This window comes from Ovis aries, chromosome 2, assembly GCF_016772045.2.
Source record: "Ovis aries strain OAR_USU_Benz2616 breed Rambouillet chromosome 2, ARS-UI_Ramb_v3.0, whole genome shotgun sequence".
Taxonomy (NCBI): Eukaryota; Metazoa; Chordata; class Mammalia; order Artiodactyla; family Bovidae; genus Ovis; species Ovis aries.
This window is the reverse complement of record NC_056055.1, coordinates 150,326,654-150,353,855: the sequence shown is the minus strand read 5'-3', so window position 1 is coordinate 150,353,855 and position 27,202 is coordinate 150,326,654. Positions and strand designations below refer to the sequence as shown.

At 34.8% G+C, this 27,202-nt stretch overlaps 1 protein-coding gene across 32 annotated transcripts in view; it reads right to left on the bottom strand.

Moving 5' to 3' along the window:
* Positions 1 to 27,202, bottom strand: part of BAZ2B (bromodomain adjacent to zinc finger domain 2B) — a 325,416-nt gene that overhangs the window by 69,255 nt on the left and 228,959 nt on the right. For 15 of the 32 annotated variants that reach the window (XM_042244893.1, XM_042244899.1, XM_042244898.1 and 12 more), the window contains 8 exons: positions 17,248 to 17,458; positions 11,230 to 11,322; positions 11,053 to 11,114; positions 7,286 to 7,351; positions 5,165 to 5,230; positions 2,091 to 2,135; positions 1,839 to 1,871; positions 544 to 609 (listed from right to left, as the gene is read on the bottom strand). In XM_042244893.1, coding sequence (XP_042100827.1) covers positions 544 to 609; positions 1,839 to 1,871; positions 2,091 to 2,135; positions 5,165 to 5,230; positions 7,286 to 7,351; positions 11,053 to 11,114; positions 11,230 to 11,322; positions 17,248 to 17,458 — 642 coding nt within the window. The remainder of the gene's footprint in view (positions 1 to 543; positions 610 to 1,838; positions 1,872 to 2,090; positions 2,136 to 5,164; positions 5,231 to 7,285; positions 7,352 to 11,052; positions 11,115 to 11,229; positions 11,323 to 17,247; positions 17,459 to 27,202) is intronic. The other 17 variants (XM_042244894.1, XM_060409837.1, XM_042244900.1 and 14 more) reach the window with 2 other exon arrangements.

The following is a 27,202-nucleotide window of genomic DNA, read 5'->3' as shown; positions in this document are numbered from 1 at the left end:
GCATGCATGCTAAGTCGCTTCAGTCATGTCCAACTCTGTGCGACCCTATGGACAGCAGCCCACCAGGCTCCTCTGTCCCTGGGATTTTCCAGGCAAGAATACTGGAGTGGGTTGCCATCTCCTTCTCCAATGCATGCATGCATGCATGCTAAGTCGCTTCAGTCATGTCCAACTCTGTGCGACCCTATGGACAGCAGCCCACCAGGCTCCTCTGTCCCTGGGATTTTCCAGGCAAGAATACTGGAATGGGTAGCCATTTTCTTCTCTGAGAAATAGCTACTTTGATCCAAATGAATGCCATTCATTGTATCTAAAAAAGGTAATTAAAATCTCAGCCAAGAAAATTAAATCATACATTGGAATCCTTCCTACATTCTTTTATGTTCTAACACTTAGTTACTATCTCTAACCTTTGGTTTGTTTATGAAAATCAGTAAACCATGACAAACCCATACTCCAAAACAATTATATTTAGAAGAGTCAATGTTTAAGAAAAATACTAATTTATGGCAAGATAATATTTTTCAAGAAATATACACTTACTTCTGCCTTTTTACGAGCTTCCATAGCTTTCATAAGCATCATATGTTGTCGCCTTCTCTCTCGTTCCTATTAAGCCAGATAAAATTAGGAATATAACTCAATCATAGTTAACAGTTTGATCTTCAAATGGAAAAACAAAACAAAACAAAAAACTCTGTATAGCATGTTTAGCATTTATAGACAAGTCACAGTAAATACTAAATATAAGACAAGAATGGCCAGTCTGTGCATGTTTTAGTTCAGGTTTAGAAAGCAAATACAAGAACAATCAAAAGCAAAAAGGTAAAGCAATGAACATGGAGACAGTGTAAACAGAAGCATACAAGATTTACTTATGGTCAGTTGTGATGCTCCTTCAAAAGCTGGCAGAACAAAAAGCATAATGGTTGGCTGGAACAGGTCAGTTACCTTACATCTGCTATTAGAAAAACCACAAATATGTACTATAGCCAATTAAACTAAAGGTTGTGTTCTTAGATTTTTATTTAGATCAGGCTGAAATTGCTTTAAAATCACTTTTACGTCACGGTTTTAGAATTACTTTTATTTCAAATACACTATCATTTTGTAAATCCAATAATCCACCGACAAATTAGAAAGTTTTTTTTTAAAGCTTTAACACCAATTTAAACTAGTCATGGTTCATATAACACCATCAATGAAATGAGATATTCCTGTTTACTGATGTCTGCCCCTTGATGCAGTATTGAAAGCCACTAAAGCTGCACCATGGGCTCACAAGTTAAATCTAAAAGGCACAGTATGAAAATAAAGTAAGCACTAGCTTACTTTGATAGTCTCCTTTTATTTAAAAAAAAAATCACAGGTATCATGTTGAAACTGTTCTTTTTGTTTAAATATATGTGGTTCACCCAAAGGGATATTTCTAAAAATTTCTAAAATTTATATAAAACCAAAATATATTTCATATTCTCTCATCAAACTAACCCAAAATTCCCATTGTATTCAATGGCAGTTTTGCATCTAGAATGATGGGAGAATATGGGTCATAATTGTATCTAATTGTATAGTGATCCAACTTTCACTGTGACATCAGTAATGTAAACTTTTAGACAGCAGCCTATTTAAGGCTTTCGTGATTCAATTACAAATCTTGGATATATACCGTATTTCTTTTATAGATAGACAAGCAGATGTATGCAATGCACTGTGCTGTAAAGCCATGCAGCAGTATGTAATATGACAGCAGCCAGTGCTACACTTTATGCATTGCTATGACAACCATATCACAACCAAATCACAATGCGGTGTTAGATGTACAAAAATAAACATACCCATACCATATCTAGTCTATGCCTCTCCAACTCCTGGTAGAAAGAGTTGGCACAACATTATGAAACAGAAATCACAGAGTCATGAAACCAATTTTTAACCCCCCAAAAGAAACCAATACCAAAGCAAGGAATTTAAGCAGGAATTACATTGGAAATTTTTAAGAAAATATTTTGAAGATTTTTCAAAAATTAGATTTAAGAAAAATTATAAAATTTACATTTCAAAATTTGTACAACTGTATGGATACAGACCTGATGCTTTAGAAGAACAGCTTGCTGTCTTCTCATTTCTTTTTCCTTAAAAATAAAAAACTTTTAATATATGATTTTTAGGAAAAATTTTAAACATGCTACAAATATTAAAAGTCCTTTTCTGAGATTCTATAGTTTTCTATTAGGTTGAATCACATGAAATTTCAAATATCTAATTTTTTTTTTACTTATAAAGTGGCAACTTCATATGGTTACCTAATACATAAAAACTGTATAATAAGAGCAAGCATCTGACTTAACAGCACACTTTAGTGGTATGTTTACAGAACTGACTAGCTAGATGGACAGAGTATATCACATACAAATGGCACTTAAAAAAAAAAACATAAAAAGCAACCCACATGTCTAGCTGATTAAAACTCTCTCCACTCTGAATATAAATTCCTAAAAACTCTATGATTAACAGGATCTATGTCATTTCTACACACTGTACAGGAATGAGAGTGACAAGAGACAAAGGGACAAATTTGAGATTTTTATGTCCACCTACAATTGAGGGCATTATTTCAAAAGGGTGGGGCTTAATGCACATAATTCTGTGAATCTCACCACATGAGTATTTCATAAAGCTAAAATATGAATGAAGTGAATATAAAGGGCAGTCATGAAAAGGAGTAGAAATCTAAAGAACAAAGTAAGAGAGTCTATGTAAAAAAGGTGACAAATGGTTCCCTAGCTTTATAAGATGTAATCAGTTCAGTTCAGTTCAGTTTAGTAACTCAGTCGTGTCCGAGTCTTTGCGACCCATGAACTGCAGCACGCCAGTCCTCTCTGTCTTTCACCAGCTCCCGGAGTTTACCCAAACTCATGTCCATTCAGTCAGTGATGTATTACAACCATCTCATCCTTTGTCACCCCCTTCTTCTCCTGCTTTCAATCTTGCCCAGCATCAGGGTCTTTTCAAATGAGTCAGCTCTTCGCATCAGGTAGCCAAAGTATTGGAGTTTCAACTTCAACATCAGTCCTTCCAATGAACACTCAGGACTGATCTCCTTTAGGGTGGACTGATTGGATCTCCTTGCAGTCCAAGGGACTCTCAAGAGTCTTCTCCAACACCATAGTTCAAAAGCATAAATCCTTCGGCACTCAGCTTTCTTTATAATTCAGCTCTCACATCCATATATGACCACTGGAAAAACCATAGCTTTGACTAGAAGGACCTTTGTTGGCAAAGTAATGTCTCTGCTTTTGAATATGCTATCTAGGTTTGTCATAACTTTCCTTCCAAGGACTAAGCATCTTTTAATTTCATGGCTGCAGTTACCATCTGTAGTGATTTTGGAGCCCAAGAAAATAAAGTCTGACACTGTTTCCACTGTTTCCCCATCTATTTGTCGTGAAGTGATGGGACTGGATGCCATGATCTTCGTTTTCTGAATGTTGAGCTTTAAGCCAACTTTTTCACTCTCCTCTTTCACTTTCATCAAGAGGCTTTCAAGCTTTTTTTCGCTTTTGGCATAAGGGTGGTGTCATCTGCATATCTGAGGTTATTGATATTTCTCCCGGCCATCTTGATTCCAGCTTGTGCTTCATCCATCCTAGCATTTCTCATGATATACTCTGCGTATAAGTTAAATAAGCAGGGTGACAATACACAGACTTGACGTACTCCTTTTCCTATTTGGAACCAGTCTGTTGTTTCATGTCCAATTCTAACTGTACCTTCCTGACCTACATACAGATTTCTCAAGAGGCAGGTCAAGTGGTCTGGTATTCCCATCTCTTTCAGAATTTTCCACAGTTTATTGTGATCCACACAGTCAAAGGTTTTGGCATTGTCAATAGACGTTTTTCTGAAACTCTTGCTTTTTCTATGATCCAGCGGATATTGGCAATTTGATCTCTGATTCCTTTGCCTTTTCTAAAACCGGCTTGAACATCTGGAAGTTCACAGTTCACATACTGTTGAAGCCTGGCTTGGAGAATTTTAAGCATTACTTTACTAGCATGTGAGATGAATGCAATTGTGGGGTATTTGAGCATTATTTGGCATTGCCTTTCTTAGGGATTGGAATGAAAAATGACTTTTTCCATTCCTGTGGCCACTGCTTAGTTTTCCAAATTTGCTAGCATAATGAATGCAGCACTTTCACAGAATCAACTTTTAGGATTTGAAATAGCTCAACTGGAATTCCATCACCTCCACTAGCTTTGTTTGTAGTGATGTTTCCTAAGGCCCTCTTGACTTCTCATTCCAGGATGTTTGGCTCTAGGTGAGTGATCACACCATCATGTAATTGAATGTAATAGTAGCAGCTATCTCTGGAATTGTTAGGCCCACTTGGCTGCTTATTTTCAGTAAAGAAGTATCAGAAAAATTGGAAGATAAGAGATGGAATGTGTGTGTGTAGGGGCAGGGGGCAGTGGTTAGAAGGGGCATGAGGGTCCAACTCTCTCATGCTTCATGCCAGAAAATCAAAACCAAAACAGCTCCAAACAACATACAAAGTTACAGTAAATAGCAATGGCTATTTTTAGTATTGGTAAGTGATAGCTGATAAAGCTAGGTTTTGTTTTTGGAAGGCTTTTCACTTTTTAATACTTACAAACAGTTGCTAGACATTGACAAAGAGAAAATTATAATCTAAGGAGAGAACTGGATTTGGAACATAAATAGCTCTGAGGAGATCTTATCCATTAAAACTATATTCAGGTATTATGTGATAGTTTGTATTTCTGATTTGATGTCTGCTATTTAAAGAGCTCAAAGTATCACACAGAACCTGTATAATAAAATATAAAAATGTATACACAATATATAAACACTAAAAACACACATTATACACATTTTATCTATGATCAACATTTTTTTCAACGAGTCATTTTGAGGAGGGCTATTTTTAATATAATCAATACTAGTATTAGTTCAGTTGAGTCGCTCAGTCATGTCTGACTCTTTGCAACCCCATGAACTGCAGCATACCAGGCCTCCCTGTCCATCACCAACTCCCAGAGTTTACCCAAATCCATGTCCATTGAGTTAGTGATAATTGATACTAGGATAATACCATATAATTTTTATTCTTAAAAAACAGATTCTCATCTAAACTAACCTTTATTCGTTTCTCAGCCTCCAATAATTTGGCATTTGCTGCTTCTTCCTTCTTTTTCTTTTTTGCCTGTGTATGGAAAACAGGTCTCAAAGTCATACAACAGTACCACTGCAACCTGAAAATAATCTATGACTTGAACACGGAGCTACGTGACTCATAAGACAGAAAACAACACGTGACATATATGTAGACAATTACAGATTTTCACAGTTAATATTATATTTACAAACTAATTTTCATTTCTAATGTAAAGATTAGCATTAAAATGTAAAAAATTCTTAAAATTTCTTAGAATATGTCAGCTTTTCTTGATTTTTTTCAGTTCTATTAAAAAAGTCTGAAATAATTATTTTACATTAAAACAATCACAGAAAAAGTTTTTTATATAATATTTGCTTTTTTCTGATTTTTAAAAGTAAAACATGATCACTGTATAAAATTAAGAAGATGGGGTAGATTTTTTTGGGGGGGGGGTAGATTTTAAACTGTAAATATAAGCTATTTTTCTCTAGCTGTTAATTGTGATTAAATTCGAAGTTTCCAAGAAAGACAGAATGGAAACTTACAATCTTTCTTGAAGTACATTTTGAATATCAAGATCATGATGCCAAATCTGAGCTTCATAATCTTAAAGGCATTAACTATCTAGTAGTTTCATAATTATTCAGTAGTTATTAATTTACTTTAAGATATTAGTACTTTTGATTTGGATTTTTAAAATTTATTTAAAATGGGTTAGGAAATATGTGTATGTTTCTAGAAGGAAAAAGCATACAAAAGAAAGCTTCAGCTATTTGACACCCTCAGGGAATAAATCATCTCTATAGCAATAGTTTCCTGAATAGCTGGGAGGCTGTGGTGTGCTCAGTCCCTCAGTTGTGTCTGACTCTTTGCGACCCCACAAACTGTAGCCCACCAGGCTCCTCTGTCCACAAGGATTTTCCAGGCAAGAACACTGGAGTGGGTTGCCATGCACTCCTCCAGGGGATCTTCCCAACTAGGGATACAACCCATGTCTCCTGCACTACATGCGGATAAGCCAAAAGGGAACCCCAGCTGGGAGGGTACACCAATGTTAAACACTGAATATTTATTTTCACAATTTTGGATGGAAATTTTGAGATATATACTATTTATTTTTGTATTTTATTTTTTTTGAGATATATACTATTTAGACACAGTAGGAGAAGGTGATGGCACCCTACTCCAGTACTCTTGCCTGGAAAATCCCATGGACGGAAGAGTCTGGTGTGCTGCAGTCCATGGGGTAGCTAAGAGTCGGACACGACTGAGCGACTTCACTTTCACTTTCATGCATTGGAGAAGGAAATGGCAACCCATTCCAGTGTTCTTGCCTGGAGAATCCCAGGAACAGAAGAGCCTGGTGGGCTGCCATCTATGGGGTCACACAGAGTCGGACATGACTGAAGTGACTTAGCAGCAGCAGCAGCAGCATACTAACTATAATTTGGCTTTTTCTTGATGATTTGGGGCAATTATTCTGAATATCAGTTATTATACTGTACAGTTCAATAGAGTAATGCCTTTCAGTTATCAATAATAAGGTGTTAAAACTGCTAGTCAACTAAAGGATTACAGACAACCTTGTTAGGCTGTTGAATTCCTATAAACGCTGGCTGGAGTTTTCCTGTATTTTTCCCTGCTATCTTGTGGCTATTACCTTACTGATTCCAATATATGTCCTCTAGTCCTATTCCATCAGCTTCCAGGGAAGCAAGGCATATTAGAAGCCAGAAAAAACAGCGGGTTAAACTGTTCCTACATTTAAAATTGACTTTTGCAGTGTTTTATTTCTAAATTAAAAGTAAATATCTATTAGTCCTAATGATTTTTCTAGAAGTAAATAACACGACTTTGAGCCATGAACTGTATGACACCTACACTGGTTGTTCAGGAGTTTTTCCTTTTGTCTTACTTCCCGGGTTATTAGGATAAGATGAGTTTGCTAAATAAGGTCTTACTCTATGCATTATGCTTGAAAAGAATTTCTGATGGACATACTGTAAGAGTGAGAGACTACATAGGTAAGATTTTCAATTTTGCAGACTTTAAAATATGTGACTATATTTACTTTAATCATATCACATTTAAGAATTCTACCTCTAGAATTTGCTGGGCTCGAAGCTCTTTTTCCATTCTGATTTGTTGTATCCTCTTAATTTTTTCCTGTAGAAAAAAATTATAACAATTTAAGATAATAAACTAAATATCCAGTTGGAAAGTATCTAAGTAGAATCAAATAATTTAAGATATTAGTACAGAATTACTAAAGTTTCCCATAGACGATGTAAAATTTAACTGTTTAGTTTAATATCATATATGTATGTTCATGTCAAATTAATGTGATTTTATCAAGTTTCTTAAAACCATTTGTAAAATACAAATGTTACATAAGTATACAAAAACCAGGTAAACCAATATGATTAAACTCATTTAGCCTGTGGATTTTTATAAGTATTTGCAATTATAACTATTTTGAAGTAAATATAGGACAGAATAAGAGAGAAACAGTAATGAGAAACATAAGGCTAATCTGGAGTCACTGTCATTCCCTGGATAACCTTGAGCACAGAATAACTACTCTTCATAAACCAGGGAGAGGTACTTGTCCTTTCTCACTATGACATGAATAAATCGAAAATGCTTAAAAGAGTGTGCGGTGCCACGCAACTGTAATAGATTATTATTAACAATTTCCATACTATAATTTCTTATTTTAGGTGGTGAATAACATAATATTATTGATACACTGATTTTAACTACTACAGTAAGACAGATTCAGAAATAATCTGTAATGTAAGTTCAAAAGGATTAATTACAATGCAACATTGTAGAAAATTATTCACATGACAAAATTGTTGTTCACATTGTCTTAATTTAATGTATTAGTTATTATTTTCAAATTTAGGACCACCTAAAGTTTGATAAAACTTTACATTTTGATTTAAACATTATCTCATATGCTATAAGCACAGTGTTAACAATTTCATGTTCATAACCCCCTCTGAAAGTCCCAAATTCGCACTCATGATAATACACAGTTTCCCCCAAACACTCAAATTTTCCTACTGGCAAACTGCATTTGTTGTACTATTTCCACAGCCAACACATCTTATACTAATGAAAAATTATATTACCTGCTTCAATTTCCAGGTGCTAGTTGTATCTTTTCAAGCTACATGTCAATGTATTTTTAAACATTTCTTTTTTTTTTTCTGCACACTGATGTTACCAATCCCCTACAGGAGTCTATTGCAGGGTAATGAGATTTCTGGAATTAGTGTTCTGATCTTAGAAGACTGTTCACATTCTATAATTTTGCTATTGGTGACCCTATCCTTCATTGGAAGGACTGACGCTAAAGCTGAAACTCCAATACTTTGGCCACTTCATGCGAAGAGTTGACTCATTGGAAAAGACTCTGATGCTGCGAGGGATTAGGGGCAGGAGGAGAAGGGGATGACAGAGGATGAGATGGCTGGATGGCATCACCAACTTGATGGACATGAGTTTGAGTGAACTCCAGGAGTTGATGTTGGACAGGGAGGCTTGGTGTGCTGCGATTCATGGGGTTGCAAAGAGTCGGACACAACTGAGCGACTGAACTGAACTGACCCTATGTTAGTTTTGAATACTAAATGTAGCTTGTAAAAAATAAAAGCCCTAATATATCTTTTGTTTCATTTCCAAGAGAAAGCTGTACTTGATCCATATCTGAAGTATTTATTTAGATTGGAAAATGAGACTTAAATAAAGCATGCTCTTTATTTAATTTTTCCACTTTTGTCAATCCTATAATGTGGTATGTTCCCAAGTCAGCAAAACTCATTCACTGTTCTCTTATGTACATAGATAGGTATGAAATCTTCATCTTTTTTTAATTCTTATCTTATGTACAGTCTAAAGCTTTATCCTGAAATTGAGATATATATATATATATATATCATGCACATATATGACATATTTATGTAATATATATATGTGTGTGTGTGTGTGTGTATTTGGTAGTGGTGTCATTAGCATTAGTAGAGATAAACATTTTTTATAAATTTCTTTAATATAGGTTTACCTTATAATATTGGGTATACAATACCTGAACTGAGCTCTTTACATAAAATATCTTTTTTTATCATAAAAAGAGTTGAACTTTTCTTCTTTTTACCTAATAGAAAACTAGGGACTTCCCTGGCAGTCCAGTAGTTAAAGAGTCTGTGCTCCCAGGGCCGGGTGCATGAGTTTGATCCCTAGTTGGAGGACTAAGATCCTGCATGCCACATGGTGTGGCTAAAAAAAAAATTTCTAATAAATAAAATTTTACTAAAAGAAAACTAAAGTTCATAGAAAGTAAATATTTAAATCAAAAGGAAACTACAGAGCTCTGTATTTTATATTCCAATGCCTTTGTTCCTTCTATTTCATAATAATACTTTTGTAAGCTTCCAGAATATTTCCTTGAAAACTATCTGGTGATATTGGCTTACTAGGTAGAATAAATGATCCAGAAGCACATGCTACTATTTTATTCTAGAACTAATGCTGACTTTAAAATAGACATTATGTAATCGACTATGTTAGTAGACCTAAGCGCTACTTTGATTAACTTTGCTGGCAATGAGGAATAAGTTAGATGGCATTCTGAAACTACCCTCAGGTAAATATCGTGATGAAAACTCATTGGTATTAACATTCCTGGGACATTGGAACTATGATGCTTCTTTGATGAGAAGTTAAAAACTATGTATATTTAGGTCGTAGCCACCTTAAGAGTTTAGGATAGCAAAGCTGAATTTAAAGTGCTGATAGGATTTGAAGGATCTCTAGCCATCAGGAAATAGGATAAGCTGTAAAATAGTAAAGAACAATACTACATAGGAACCTGGAATACTAGATCCATCAATCAGGGTAAAGGAAGTGGTCAAATAGGAGATGGCTAGAGTGAACATCGACATTTTAGGAATCAACGAACTAAAATGGACTGGAATGGGCAAATTTAATTGAGATGACCATTATATCTACTACTGGAGCAAGAATCCTTTAGAAGAAATGTAGTAGTCCTCATACCAACAAAAAAGTCTGAAATGCAGTACTTGGGTGCAAGCTAAAAACTGACAGAATGATCTGTTCGTTTCTAAGGCAAACCACTTAACATCACAGTAATCCAAGTCTATGCAACAACCACTAATGCTGAAGCTGAAACTCCAATACTTTGGCCACCTCATGTGAAGAGCTGACTCATTGGTAAAGACCCTGATGCTGGGAGGGATTGGGGGCAGGAGGAGAAGGGGACGACAGAGGATGAAATGGCTGGATGGCATCACTAACTAGATGGACGTCAGTCTGAGTGAACTCCGGGAGTTGGTGATGGACAGGGAGGCCTGGCGTGCTGCGATTCATGGGGTCGCAAAGAGTCGGATACGACTGAGTGACTGAACTGAACTGAACTGAATCAGTGTAGAAGACTTAGTTTTAAAATGAAGTGAATTTTAATTCATGAAAGAGAACTTTCTAATATAGATATATAGTATTACTGTGAAATATAGTTATTTCAGAAATCAAAATGAAACTAATGTACATATTTGTTGTTGTTTAGTTGTTAAATTATGTGTGACTTATTTGTGACCCCATAGACTGCAGCCCACCAGGCTTCTCTGTCCATGGGATTTTCCAAGCAAATATAATGGAAATAATGCCGTTTCCTTCTCCAGGGGATCTTCCCAACTCAGGGCTCAAACTTGTGTCTCCTGCACTGGCAGGTGAATTCTTTACCAGTGATCCACCTGGAAAGTCCAATACACATACAGAAATATACATATAGACTGCAAGACAATGCCTGTGTTTTAAAAATCAGTTCCAATCAATAAACATACCTGTTGTTTCATAATCTTTATCTGTTCTTTTTGCTTTCGCTTCTCCTCAGCAGCAATTATTGCTATGATGAAAAATCAAAGCACAGATATCATCAGAAAAGGAACAAAGAAGAGATGCCTCTTGTGAGTTACCCAACACTCACTCTTCAAGTTGATGCTACCATTTAAATCACGAACCTTGTTGTTTTTTAGCTTCTTTGGCAACCCGAGCCTGTTCCTGCTTTTGCAGTTTTCTCAAAAGCTTTATTTGTGCTGCTTGCCTGGCTATTTCTGAAAAACACAAAATTTTAAGCAATGTTATTAACTTAATAACAACATAACTGCTCTCCTAAAAACAATAATTGTGAAACTGGTATAATCATGAAGGACATGTTTTTACGAAAACTGCCAAACGTAACATTAGATACTCAGTAGGAAAATGGCAGGAAATGTCATCTTCATTTTCCCTAGAAAGTGCTAATTTTTCATCAAATATGAGCCTATATATAGATTAAGAATGATGCTTCTCTTAATTATCATCACAGAGGCTAATATAGAAATATTTTTTTTCACATTTCATGTAATCATCACTGAGTAGGAAAGTAGCTGCTAATATGTAAAAAAGTGATTTAGCTTCAATCTTAAAAATAATATATAGAAGAAGAAAAAGAATCCAATATAGACTAAAGTCTCCCAAACTAAGCATTTCAATTAGCTATATAAATGGCAAAGCTTCTGAATCTATTGATACTTTCACTTGTGAAGGAAAAAGATCCTCGCTCCTAGAAAAAAAAAAAAAAAGAGAGAATGTTGATTTCTCAGGACAACCTAGTTCTCATACTTTTTAAGGACAAATGTATGAAACTGGGATAGAGTTACATAATTAATGGTCCCAGTTCTTCATCTCTCCCTCTGTCTGTGCCATTTGCAATGTGGCTTTGGGTTCCACTCATCAAGACGTGTGAGGAACATATTTTCTTGGCCCTTGATTTTGAGTTCAGCCATGTGATCTGCTTGGGCCAATAAAATGTTAGCAATGTGATACAAGCATAAGTCTGAAAGTATACTTTAACTCTTTATATCATTACTCCTATGCCTTGCCCTTTATTGTGAGGTCATACTTAGACTAGGCTGCTGGAGATTGGGAGCTAGTTCATTCCACAAATTTTAAAAAGTCTAGTCAGGATCAGCAGAGATGTCCAACTGCCTAATGTAACACCAGCTGATTCCATCTGCACAAACAATTAACACTTAGTGTGGTATGCCACTGAGGTTTTGTCAATGGTTCTTTCCCAGCATTACTGTTGCAAGAGGTAACTGATACAGATGGTATGTAATGTCATGCTTTATTCTGCTGGCAATCTTGATCAGAATATTTCTAATTATAAAAGTGGTGCATCATAATATCTTTCATAAAATCATTTTAGAAAATACCACTTTACATTAGACATTGTTTTCAACCACGTAGCAGATGATTAATTTTAAGAAACATATATTATATAATATATTATATATTAATTTTAAGAAACTTATATATTATATTTACCAATAATGAATATGATCAGGTAACATCTGAATTACTTGAGCTCTACTAATAACTTCTACCATTTATTGAACTATCGTATTAAATTTACATGATTTTGTTTAATCTTCAAAACAACCCTATGAGACAGTCAACATTATGCCCAGTTTATAAAATAAAACTAAGGGTCACAGAAGTTACAGAGCAGAGTTAAGATATATACCCTGGCCTTTCTGACTTCATAGTCCATGTTACTACTTCTAAAACTTAGAAGCATGTTACTACTTCTAAAACTTAGAAGCATGTTACTACTTCTAAAGCCTTTAAAGAAATTTGAGTATCTTGAGATTTTTGAAAGAAACATAACTCTATGTCTTTGTAACAGCTAAAATGAAGTTGCTTACTATGGCTGATTATCTATCATTAACACTTAAAAAAGGAGGCAAGATGTAAGAGGGTTTGATTTTATCCAGGAGACTTGAAGGATAGAAGCTGATGCTAGCATACACCTCCAACCTTTGAATAAGTTTTAATATTAAATAGTTTTGAGCATCATCAAGAATTTCTGAGTCACATAAAAAGGAGTCTCCTGTTCATGAAATACTCTTGGAAATCGGTATGTATAAACTGTGCTACAGAATTAGCAAACTCTGATAATAATACATATGAAGGACACTGCTTTCATCTAGGATAGATCCAGATAAACATTGTTTTTAACATTTAAGAATTAAAAGTTTTCACTAAACTCTGCTATAAAGACCAAAATCTGCCATAAAATGTAAAGGCGTGTTGCAAAGCATATTAGTTGCTCAGTTGTGTCCTACTCTATGCCCATGGACTGTAGCCTCCCAGACTTCTCCATCCATGGGATTTTCCAGGCAAGAATATGGAGTGGGTTGCCATTTCCTTCTCCAGGGGATCTTCCCAATCCAGGGATTGAACTTGGGTCTCCTGTATTGCAGGTGGACTCTTTACCATCTAAGCCTCCAGGGAAGCCAAGTGGTTAAAAAAATGTATTTTCTAGAAAATGTGGCATAATATGATGCTTTGTTCTCAGCTAAACTGATGCTCTCTAATAGCAGTTTGGCTTATAATAAGGAAAATTTTATCACATGTACAGGTGTATTTTTGTATATGAACGTATCATTCAATTTCAAACTCCACACATGTTCACAGTAATTTTTAAAAACTAGAAAGCTCAACTGACATTTTTTTCATTTTAGCAAGGAAGATACAATTTGGATTAATCATTTAAAATTTATGCAGCTTAACTTTTATATTACGAACAGTTAGAGAAAATATGAAAAAAAGAATAGCAAAAAAAAAAAAAAAGCAGTTAATTAGGGACACTATGGGGGAAGGAGAATGAGTTAGAGACCTAGAAAATTCACTCAGGTTCTGTGGAATAAACAGCTTCCAATATCTTCTTATTTATTTGGTTTATGGTTGTTGAATAGATTATCTATTGTAATTAACACTTGAAATATTAATTTGAAAAATATCTTTCATGGAGGAAGAATTTGTAAATTTCAAATAAAGAATTTATTTTGAAATAAAGTTTATTTTCACTTTGAATTAGGGCTATTCTACATATACCACATGTCTTTGATTCTAAGATACATTTTTAAACATGTCTAAAATCACAATGTGTCTAAAAATTGGCAGCATTTTGCTTTCTTAGTGGAACATCTGAAATAACAGGATTTTGTATAGATTAGGGCATCTTGGATTCCATAATGTATGAAATGGACAGATGTTACTAGATATCTTAGAAAATTTGAGATATGAATGGTATTGACCAATTAAGAAGCAGGTTTATTTAGACAGGTTGAAAGTTTTTTTTTATATTCAGATTTTGTCAGATTCCCATATGTATTCTCTGAGAAATTAGAAGACCTCTCATTTCACAATGCTTAAAAGTACAAAGTTTGTATTTTTTTTACTGTTTTGAATCTTTCTTCAAATTAAGTCCAGTTGTTTAGCCTAGTTGAATCCTTGTATGAAATAGAATCTTATAGAATCCCTTCAGGTAACCCCCTCAAATTGTTGATGTAGAAACCTTTTAGAAATAAAAGGGGGATAGAGATTCTTTGCTATTTTCCTTTCTTCCCAAGGAAAAAGCATGCATATTATACCACATTTACTTGTATATATTAATAATTATTTACTTACTGCTAAATATTTAACATTTATATGCATGCAAGAAAGAACATATGTACACAATAAGGTCAAACATAAAAGAATTTGCAAAACACAACATAATACAACAAGGGAAAAACTGTAATAGAATACAGACCAATTTGAAATACTGAGGGAGAAAAAACATCTGAGTAAAAGCTGAATAATTAACTTCCAATTTGAAAAAATTTAGTTAATTTTACAAATATAAAGTTGCCATTTTGGATACTAAGTATTAATGCTACTTGTATAAGATATGCAAAACATGCATGAAGAGCCCATACTTTGGATATCATTTAATTTCAAGCTTTCTTATTTTACACACAAAAAATAATACACATTCCCCAGTGTTACACATTCTTCAGAAAAGACAGTGGTTTACTGTCAACACTAATTTAAAAAACCCATCACGTATGGCTCTATCAATTAGCATATTAACTTCCCTTTTAACCTTCACTAGCAATTTTTCAGGGGAGATAAGTCTTAAAAGGAACCAGAGTAATATGAAAAATATTTAACGAACATACTATGGCAGATAAAAACTTATACAACGTTAAGTTAAGTACCAGGCAGTTAACCTACATGCCATTGGCAGAAGGATGAATTAGTGCAAGCTTTTGGAGATAATATCTGTCTATTTACCCGAAGTGAAAATGAATATATGTTTTGATTCAGAGATTTTATCTCTAGAATTTTACACTATACATAGGCACACCTTTAGAAGGATATGAAGATACATGTAATATGTTCTTACTACAGCATTGTTTGTGATGACAAAGATCAGGAAAGAGCTACAACAGTCATCAGAAGAAGACAACTTAAATGAAGTATGATAGAATCATACATAGTATCACTTACTATTCAGCCATTAAAAGAATATGGTTGATTTTTAAGTGCTGATACAGAAAGATGTTCAAGATAAATTAACTGGAAAAAAGACAAGATGAATAGTATATACACTATAAGCCATTTATCTTAGACATCAAAAAGGATATATATGTAATTGTTGTTGTTTAGTCAATAAATCATGTCTGACTCTTGGTAACCCCATGGACTGTAGCCCACCAGGCTCCTCTGTCCACGTGATTTCTGAGGCAATAATACTGGAGTGGGTTGCCATTTCCTTCTCCAGGGGATCTTCCCTGGGAATGAACCTGCACCTCCTGCAGTACAGGTGGGTTCTTTACTGCCACACCACCGGGGAAGACCAATATATGTAAAACAACATATTTTATGTGCATATGTACATATATGACTATTTGAAGACATGTGTGTGTAGGAGTGTATGTAAATATTACTGGATAGACTAGCGAAATAATTGTTAATGATTCCACTCATTAATATTTTTTACAGAAGCCATTCTGTTTTATGAGTTTTTGTCACAGACATTTATTTTGTAATAAAAACAAAAGGGCTACAAGGAAGTCAATATTATTGTGCTGTTTACAATAAACAAATGTCATGCTTTTCCCCTGGAGAAAACCCATAAGAAATAAAATCCTGCATGTCTTTTAAGTCAGTTCTTATTACTGAACTTTTATTCTACATTGACGTGTGTATATATATGCTTGTGAATATAAGACACCAACATGTATGCTGATGTACATTCAGATAAGCTTCACAAGAAGAGGCTTCCCAGTTGTAACTAGTAACTTAAACTCACAGCAGGACAATTCTCTTTTAATCGGCTTTTTCTGTGTCAGACATAGCCTGGGAACTTAATGTTAATAATTTATGTACAATTTTGACTCATAAGTACATCTGAGGTTATTATGAGTACTTTGTGCTTGATAGTGATACTTTCTGGTGGTCCTAAAATAAATATTTTTGAAGTAAAACTGCTACTTGGGCATTTTGAAAATGTATGTAATATGTGCACACTACAGAAGAACCCAAAGACTGGGGTTACATAACAGTAATTGGAGTCCTCTGACTGAAACTTTACTCCACAGATCCACATATCTTGGAGTTATTCCCTTGTACCACCTCAAGGAATTGGGGCTGATAAAATGAGAATTTCCAGATTCCTTTTCAGTGCAAGCCTTAAAAGCTTGGGCTTCCCTGGTAGCTCAGCTGGGAAAGAATCCTCCAGCAATGCAGATCTGAGTGGGATCCCTGGGTCAGGAAGATCACCTGGAGAAGGTTAGGCTACCCACTCCAGTATTCTTGCCTGGAGAATCCCCATGGACAGAGGAGCCACAGTCCATGGGATCGCAGAGTCGGACATGACTGGGCAACTAAACACACAGTACTTAAAAGCTTATCACCCACCTCTGTAATTCTAAACACACAGGGTACATTGATTGTGCTTATGAGTATGGCTCTTCAAAGGAGCTTACCTAATCAAAGAACTCCAGTTACCAGTGGGACTTCTTATTTTCTCAGTTTTATTCTAACACAAATATCTTCTTTTCAGAAACTGAGAGCAGTGTCAATCATCCATAAGTTAAAAATATAATAAATATTTATACTTTTTAATGTGATTATTACAATGTCAAATACATTATGTTTCTTACCCTGAGCTTGCAGTTTTCTTAGCAATTTGGCATCTGTGTTATCTAGAAATTCAGTGCTGCCAACATTTGGAGGCCGACCTTTCCGACGTCTCATCCTGGATTCCTCTCTTGCTCGCTGTCTATCTGGATTTGGTGGTCTTCCTCTACGACCTTCCATTGCCCTGATACGGGGAATGACATCCTCTTCTTTCAAAAGACACCACTGCATCCCCTTTTAATTAACATTTTATAGAAATAATACATTATAAGCAAAATAAACACAAGTGGCTAACATGTCAGAAATAATTCTAGGAAAATTTGCAGATATTTTGAAATTTATAGAGCTATTACAACCTTTAGAGATTTTACTTTTTAAAATAAATTTATGTTTAGAATTATTCATGGACTTGACACATTTTTTATATTTGTAATAAATTCAACTTTAAATACAGGGATTTCTATATATATGTATAAACATATAAATAGATATATATTTAAAATCACCATTTCTTAACTATAATGACCATAAAGTTGGCAGATATTTAAAAATATTAGTTGTGTGATGGTACCTCTATGGATTTTTCTCATGGACTATCAGCTAAACCAAACATTAAGCTATCCAAATAACAGATGAAAGCTCTCTTTATAGAAGCAATACAGTTAATACATCCAAGAAGGAATCTAAGAGTTAACGTATCAGAATTTTGTAATACTTGATGAATAAATCAAAGTATTGAACTTGAATGGTTGCCAACAACCAAAAGGAGACAACTAGACAGACATAAGTCTTCTGATGGAGATTCAATTCATCATCTATAAATTAGTCTTGCCCTCTCACAAAGGTAAATCAAATATATACTAGACTTAATTACTATGACTTCACAGGAAAAACAGGGTGAGAAGTATATGTTTAACTACACAGGAAATCCAGTCTAGGAAATTCTACAAACGTTGGCAATTTCTTCAACAAATAAATTTCAAGAAGTAAAAAAACATAAGGATGTACCAAAAAATCCCAATGTGTAGACCTTATCTAGATATTGATTTAAACAGATAAACTGTTCAGAAAATCACAGCAATTAAAGGACAATTTAATATTTGAACAGTGACTATTATTTGAAATCAAGGAACTATAGTTTCAAAGTGTGATAATGGTACATTTGAGATTTCCCACTGTAAGCCTGCTGATGGAAACACATTTACCAGCATAATGCTAATGTATTATAGGAATAATCCTGTGCGGTGTGTAGATACCATCAGAGTCTGGTTTTCATTATCCTTTGTATGTCAATCAAAACAAATATATTATCATTTGTGATGAGCTGCTTTCCTCTTAAAAAACAACACTATTTTACCTTATTTACAGTCCAAATCAATATGTTCAGAATTAGAAAGGCACCCTTTAAAAATAGTTCTAAAATAATTCACATTACTTTTTAAAGAAATAACTCTTTTAGTGTAAAGTTTGAGAAAATGTTTTAAATGTTCCTTTTTTCTTAAAAAGAATCTCAAATCAGGAATTTAAGCTTGAACCACTGTGGGCAATTCTGCAACCAAAAGTAATAAAAAGTTCTTGAGTTATATTTTATGCCATGATATCTAAACTCGGAGCAAGGATTCTAAGAATATCTCACTCGAGAGGTACTAAAAAATATAAATATTATCCTGCTACCATAATGGGTGATGATTACATCCCACATTCCAAGCACTGTGCTTAGTTCCAGGCATTTCGATTATATTATGTTCCTTAATCTTCACAACAGTATTATCTAATACAGTGGATTTTATTGTATTTACTTTACAACTGAGAGAATTCAAGCCCACCTGAATAATTTCTTAAGGTATACAGGCAACAAGGAACCAAACTATGATTTGAACCCAATTTTCTCACTCTCAAATATGTGTTCCTAACCACCACATGTACTTTTTTAGCTGATGTTACAAAGATGTTCTTACACCTGATAAAGGACTGAACCCAATATTCAGTCATGAAAGTATAGCCAAGATTATGGCAAAGCAGAACTGTGTCAGAAAAAAAATTAATGAACATAATCTATGTATAAAATAATATCTATACTAACCCTTTTCAGTAATTTCCTGGTAAAAATAATTTCACAAATTAATTCTGAGGAAAATAAAGATTTATTTTTGCTGAGATTTCAATGAAGTCAACAGAAACAAGAGTTGTACTAGCTCCATTTTCATACCATAAACCACTAAGAAGGAAGCCATGAAACCATTTTTATGTTCACCACAATGGGAAGCTTTTGATTAGTTCAGGTTTTCATTTTTCTGTTATGCTCTTAGGCACCAAGGCAGTGAGCATCACATAAATTCAAAAATATAAAAGTGACATTTGTGACACATGAAGCAGAAGAGAAAGATTAACAAAAGACGCTGCAAAGGAATCTGCATTCAGTTTTTAAGGTACCTTATTAATAATAAAATCAACTTTTAGCCAAGATTTAAAGGGTTTGATCTGTTTTTCTGTTTTTATCCAGGTACAATTTTACACTTATGTTTTATTCAGCTTAGTGTCAAAAAAGAAACAGAATATGCTGGCTCCCAAGCTTACCAGACAATATAGTGACATTGTCATTTACATTTTTGCCCTTGACATTTCTAAAGTAAATGCTTTCTAAGGGAGTTGCATATATTGGATTACATATAATGTCTTTTGATTCCTGGATTTAAGAAAATAAGAAATTTGTTATTGTTAGGATTGTTAGATTGTTAGGAATCTGAAGCTTATGGTTAAATTCACTGAGTAGCCAAAACTTACTCAAAAAAAGAAAGTTATTACTTTTTTTTCTTAGCTTAAGAATAACATAAAAGTTATTTTCATGAGAAAAATAAGAATTTTGTTGGATTTCCTTACAACTAGTTCACAGTTTAGCATTATGTCTATTTGTAGCTACTTATGATATCAGAGCATTATATACCATAAGCTTTACAGTATAGGGATTCTTAATAACAAAGTTTATTAATATCATATACTGAATAGCACTTGAAAGATGTTAAAGAGCAAGAACAGTTATCTATATGTGGAGATGAGTGTCACCAATTAAAACCAGTTGAGAAAGACATGGTTTGATATAATTGTTTCCACAATGATGACGATGCTTTCCAGTTACTCATAGTATGTTACCCTCAAAGACTTAGGACTGTCAAATATCACCTTTCTACACTTGGATTCATACAGTTGGCTTTCTAGTATAGGCCCTTGCCTAGGCATCAAAAATCCTACCTGGTAGATTAGTGACATAAATTTCCAGACTTTTAGTTTTTTGGTACTGATCTCTCATGTTCTCAGTGTCCATATATGCCCACAGCTATGTTGCACTAGGTGTGACAGTTAACAGCAGAATTGAATTAGAATCCTGGTTGTTTACTAGCCATCTTTTGTTCTTATTTGAAAAATAAGTGGGTCGGAGGTGGCCTGCTGCAGGGTTGGGGGAACTGAGTGAGCAGTGGATGCATGGGACTTTTTGAAGGAGGTCACCACTATCTTCATTACCTCTGCCATGGTCTGGCCCAAGATAAATAACAGGGGGAATACAGCCCTGCTCATCAACGGAAAACTGGGTTAAAGATTTACTGAGCATGGCCCTGCCCATCAGAACAAGACCCAGTTTCCCCCTCAGTCAGTCTCTCCCAACAGGAAGCTTCCATAAGCCTCCTATCCTTCTCCATCAGCGGGCAGACAGACTGAAAACTGCAGTCTCAGAAAACTAACCAATCTGATCACATGGACCACAGCCTTGTCTAACTCAATCAAACTATGAGCTATTCCGAGTAGGGACACCCAAGACAGACAGGTCATGGTGGAGAGTTCTGACAAAACGTGGTCCATTGGAGAAGGGAATGGCAAACCACTTCAGTATTCTTGCCTTGAGAACCCCATGAACAGTGTGAAAAGGCAAAAAAACAGGACACTGAAAGATCAACTCCCCAGGTTGGTAGGTGCCCAATATGCTACCAGAGATCAGTGGAGAACTAACTTCAGGAAGAATGAAGAGATGGAGCCAAAGCAAAAACAACACCCAGCTGTGGATGTGACTGGTGATGGAAGTAAAGCCTGATGCTGTAAAGAGCAATATTGCACAGGAACCTGGAGTGTCAGGTCTATGAATCAAGGTAAATTGGAAGTGGTCAAACAGGAGATGGCAAGAGTGAACGTCAACATTTTAGGAATCTGAGCTAAAATGGACTGGAATGGGTGAATTTAACTCAGATGAACATTATATCTACTACTGTAGATATCTACTTAGTTAAAGCTATCCCTTAGAAGAAATGGAGTAGCCCTCATAGTCAACAAGAGTCCAAAATGCAGTACGTGGATGCAGTCTCAAAAACGACAGGATCTCTGTTCGTTTCCAAGGCAAATCATTCAATATCATGGTAATCCAAGTCTATGCCCCGATCAGTAATGCTAAAGAAGCTGAAGGTGAAATGTTCTTGAAGATCAATAAGACCTTCTAGAATTAACACCCCGAAAAGATGTCCTTTTCATTATAGGGGACTGGAATGACAAAGTAGGTAGTCAAGAAACACCTGGAGTAACAGGTAAATTTGGCCTTGAAGTACAGAATGAAGTAGGGCAAAGGCTAATAGAGTTTTGCCAAGAAAACACACTGGTCATAGCAAACACCCTCTTCCAACTACACAAGAGAAGACTCTACACATGGACATCACCAGATGGTCAATACCGAATTCAGACTGATTACATTCTTTGCAGCCAAAGATGGAGATCTATACAGTCAGCAAAAACAAGACTGGGGGCTGACTGTGGCTCAGACCATGAACTCCTTATTGCCAAATTCAGACTTAAACTGAAGAAAGTAGGGAAAACCACAAGACCATTCAGGTATGACTTAAATCAAATCCCTTATGATATCCACTGGAAATGACAAATAGATTCAAAAGATTAGATCTGATAGACAGAGTGCCTGAAGAACTACGGACAGAGGTCTGTGACACTGTACAGCAGGCAGGGATCAAAACCATCCCTGAGAAAAAGAAATGCAAAAAGGCAAAATGGATGTCTGAGGAGGCCTTACAAATAGCTGAGAAAAGAAGAGACGCTAAAGATGAAGGAGAAAAGGAAAGATATACCAATTTGAATGTAGAGTTCCAAAGAATATCAAGGAGAGATAAGAAAGCATTTATCAGTGATCAGTACAAAGAAATAGATGAAAACAATAGAATGGGAAAGACTAGAGATCTCTTCAAGAAAGTTAGAGATACCAAGGGGACATTTCATGCAAAGATGGGCACAATAAAGGACAGAAATGGTATGGATCTAACAGAAGCAGAATATATTAAGAAGAGGTTGCAAGAATACACAGAAGAACTATGCAAAATGATCTTAATGACCCAGATAATCACAATGGTGTGATCACTCACCTAGAGCCAGACATCCTGAAATGTGAAGTCAAGTGGGCCTTAAGAAGCATCACTAAGAACAAAGTTAGTGGAGGTGATGGAATTCCAGCTGAGCTATTTCAAATTCTAAAAGATGATGCTGTGAAAGTGCTACACTCAATATGCTAGCAAATTTGGAAAACTCAGCTGTGGCCACAGGACTGGAAAGGGTCAGTTTTCATTCCAAGCTCTAAGAAAGGCAATGCCAAAAAATGCTCAAACTACTGCACAATTGCACTGATCTCACACGCTAGCAAAATAATGCTCAAAATTCTCCAAGCCAGGTTTCAACAGTATGTGAACTGTGAACTTCCAGATGTTCAAGGTGGATTTAGAAAAGGCAGAGGAACCAGAGATCAAATTGCCAACGTCCATTTGATCACTGAAAGAGCAAGACAGTTCCAGAAAAACATCTATTTCTGCTTCATTGACAAGCCAAAGCCTTTGACTGTGTGGATCACAACAAACTGTGGAAAATTCTGAAAGAGATGGGAATACCAGACCACCTGACCTGCTCTTGAGAAAGTGTATGCAGGTCAGGAAGGAACAGTTAGAACTGGACATGGAACAACAGACTGGTTCCACATTGGGAAAGGAGTACGTCAAGGATGTATATTGTCACCCTGTTCATTTAACTTATATGCAGAGTACATCATGAGAAACGCTAGGGTGCTTGAAGCACAAGCTGGAATCAAGATTGCTGGGAGAAATATCAATAACCTCAGACATGCAGATGACTCCACCCGTATGGAAGAAAGTGAAGAACTTAAGAGCCTTTCTTAAAAGTGAAACAGGAGAGTGAAAAAGTTGGCTTAAAACTTAACATTTGGAAAACTAACATCATGGCATCTGGTCCCAATACTTCATGGCAAATAGATGGGGAAACAAAGGAAGACTTTATTTTGGGGGCTCCAAAATCAATGCAGATGGTGACTGCAGCCATGAAATTAAAAGATGCTTACTCCTTGGAAGGAAAGTTATGACCAATCTAGATAGTATATTAAAAAAGCAGAGACATAACTTTGCCAACAAATGTCAGTCTAGTCAAGGCTATGGTTTTTCCAGTAGTCATGTATGGATGTGAGAGCTGGAGTATAAAGAAAGCTGAGCACCAAAGAATTGATGCTTTTGAAGTGTATGGTGTTGGAGGAGACTTTTGAGAGTCCCTTGAACTGCAAGGAGATCCAACCAGTGCATTTTAAAGGAAATCAGTCCCAAATATTCACTGGAAGGATTGATGTTGAAGCTGAAACTCCAATACTTTGGCCACCTGATGCTAAGAACTGACTCATATAAAAAGACCCTGATGCTGGGAAAGATTGAAGGCAGGAAGAGAAGGGGATGACAGAGGATGAGATGGTTGTATGGCATCACCCACTCAATAGACATGAGTTTGGGTAAACTTTAGGAGTTGGTGATGGACAGGGAGGCCTGGCGTGCTGCAGTCCACAGGGTTGCAAAGAGTTGGACACGGCTGAGCAACTGAACTGAACTATTGGAAAAAATTAACAGCATTGTAGTCTTGCCAGTGGCCCTATGTTGCCCACTTTACTGTGAAGTCTCACCTTATTCCTTATCAACAAAACCCTGACTATAGCTGAAGAGCATTTTGCTTAGTGTTTCATCTTTCTCAGATAATAAGCTTCTTTAAACCAGTGATCATAATTTCTATTTCTTTTATATTCTTCAGTTTCTCCATGAACATTAGTTTTTCCTGAAAGGGAAGCCTTCAAGTTTATTTCTGTACTGATATGTGTTCATACTTTCTTTATGAAAAATCCATTTAGGGAAAATATCTGCCAAAATATTAATTTATAAGAAAAAGGTTCTTTTCAATATGAATGATATTTTTCTTTTCTCAAGGAAGTAAGACATTTTAAAAAAATCTTAAAAAAAGTACATCTCAAAGATAGAAAGCAACATTTTTTTCCTAAGTCACTTTTAACTTGATCCTTCTTTGCATATTTTCTTTTCTTTGCTTTTTTGGCTTGAATACAGTAGACATTCATTGACCTTTGCTAGTGAAGTTCCTGGTTGAAAAAAATGAACTTAATTGTTATATTTATGCTTAAATGTTTTGTTTTCTACAATTCACAAAAATACTTTGCAATGTAGATTATCATATTTTTCAAAATAACCTTTGCCATTAACATTTTGAAACCATCATATATTTCTAATAAAAACGTGAATATTTTTTACCTTCTTACCCAACAATTGTATTAAGGTAAATACAAGAAACCCAATTTTATATTACCCAAATCTGCCTAGCTCGACCTTACTTTCTTTTATTCTGACACTCAAAAACAAAATAAAATGAAAACAATCATAGACATTAGGTTCAACCAGTCCTTACAATATGATGGAGAAGTCTCTAAGAAATATATTTATCGTTATTGCCTTTTCGAAGGAGTTTCACTGGCTAAAATAGTTAAAATAATTTCATAAAGAAGGTAGCCAGGCTAGTGTATCATGTGACTATAAAGAGTGTATGGTTCATTTTATTTCATGAAATCTATCATCTTTAAAATCACAACTTTTATAGAAGCTGGTAGGAAGTGTTTGGTATCTAAGATCAGTAGATACTAACAAGTAGCCAGTTTTACAAATCTCTCACCACATTTGTAGACTGAAATAAACAAAACTGATAATGGAAAGATTAAAGCCCCCCCTACTCAAATTTCTTGTGTCAACCCTTTCTTGTTTAATTAACGGCTTCTCTTTTTAATTTTAAAAAGGTAATCATTAGGTTGTTGTCATTAAGGATGAATTTACTAAATTCAATAAATATGAACTCTCATGGTGTTGTTTAGTCGCTAAGTCATATCCAACCCTTTTGCAACCCCATGAAATGTATCCTGCCAGGGTCCTCTGTCCATGGGATTCTCAAGCAAGAATATTGGAGTGGGTTGCCATTTCCTTCTCCGGGGGATCTTCCTGAGCCAGGGATTGGACCTGTGTCTCCTGCATTGGCAGGCGGATTCTTTACCACTAAGCCACCAGGAAAGCCCCATGAACTCTGAGCTCTCGTTTTACTGTACTATACACAATGAATCAATACATTCAAAAAAGCTTGCTGTTGATAAATATATGTATAATCATTGTCTCAAACTCAGAAATACTTTGTCAAAATAATTAACATAAAATAACTCTGCTTCTCTATTGCAGATATTATCTTCTAACAAAAATTACCATTTCCTAAATTTCATCTGTAAAATATAGAGTACCACTGCTGCAAGTTTTTGAAATATCTTGAACAAAATTAGAACTTATAGAACTGCTGTTGCAGTTGCTTTTTGGTTTTGGTAACAGAAAAATATGATGGAAGAAATATATTTTCCAATGCAAACATTTTATTAGGAGAGTGATTAAGAATACTAATGAATCTAATGATTACATTTGTAATCAAACACCCAGAATAAATATATGTAGCTTGGAAAACTGTAGCAGTAACATTTAAAATCAGTATGTAAAATTTCCATGTATTTGGAAAACTGAATGTTTAGCTTTTTTGGATTATATGGGTAGATGTAATTATTTTTAAATAGGAAATTGTTTTTCACATTATAGTTGCAATACAAGCAAATTTTAGGAATTGTGAAACATGTAAGAACATAGGTAAAAATAAGATCCACTGTACCACCAACCATTACAACCATGATTAAATCTTTGACACATTTCCTTTCAGTCTTTCAATATGCATAGTTTTATTTTTCAATTTATGTACACCATCAGACCATTTATACAATTTGTATAAAGGCTGACCTATTATAAACATATACAGATCATTACTACTTGGAAACAGTGTCTTTGTCCCAAATTATATTTTATATCTTCTACAAAATTTAGGCCAATCAAAATTATTACACACTAAGATACTTTAACAAAGATATGCAATCTTTGTTCATTTTCACAGAAAATTACTATATAATTATATACATTTCTAATTAACCATATGCTTATACATACTGATCATATACTAAAAAAGTACGTTTCTTTAGCTACATGCATCTCTAATGAAGTAAACTTATTTTGATTACTTACCTTTAATTGTTGTTGTCTAAAAGTATCCTGAAATAAAATCAACTTATATTTTTTAAATTGAGAGAAGTGTTCTCAAAATTGCTAATATTTTCCCTTAGCAGGCTGCTGAAATGTTGGCAGCTTATAGTCTTGAACTAATAATTCATCATATTTCCTTGATTGGAACTGATCTCTCAATAAGACAATATGCTTTGGAAAACACTGATTACATTTAATAAAAAGTGAATGGATGTCAAAGAACACTCTGCTCTGCCTAATGAGGCTTCATAGATTGAGTCTAATTACCACTGATACAAAACTAAAGTCCTTTATGTACTGGATAGCAATTAGCTTTCCTCTCTAGAATAAAATTCTATTTAACTTAAAAACATAAAGATATCATTGGCATATTTAAATGAGATAAGGTTATATTAACATGAATGAAAAGATTTAAAAATGGGAATTTTTAAATAAAATCATTATTGCCTTCTAATGTTTGTGACTTAAAAAGTGATCTGCTATATATGAAGTA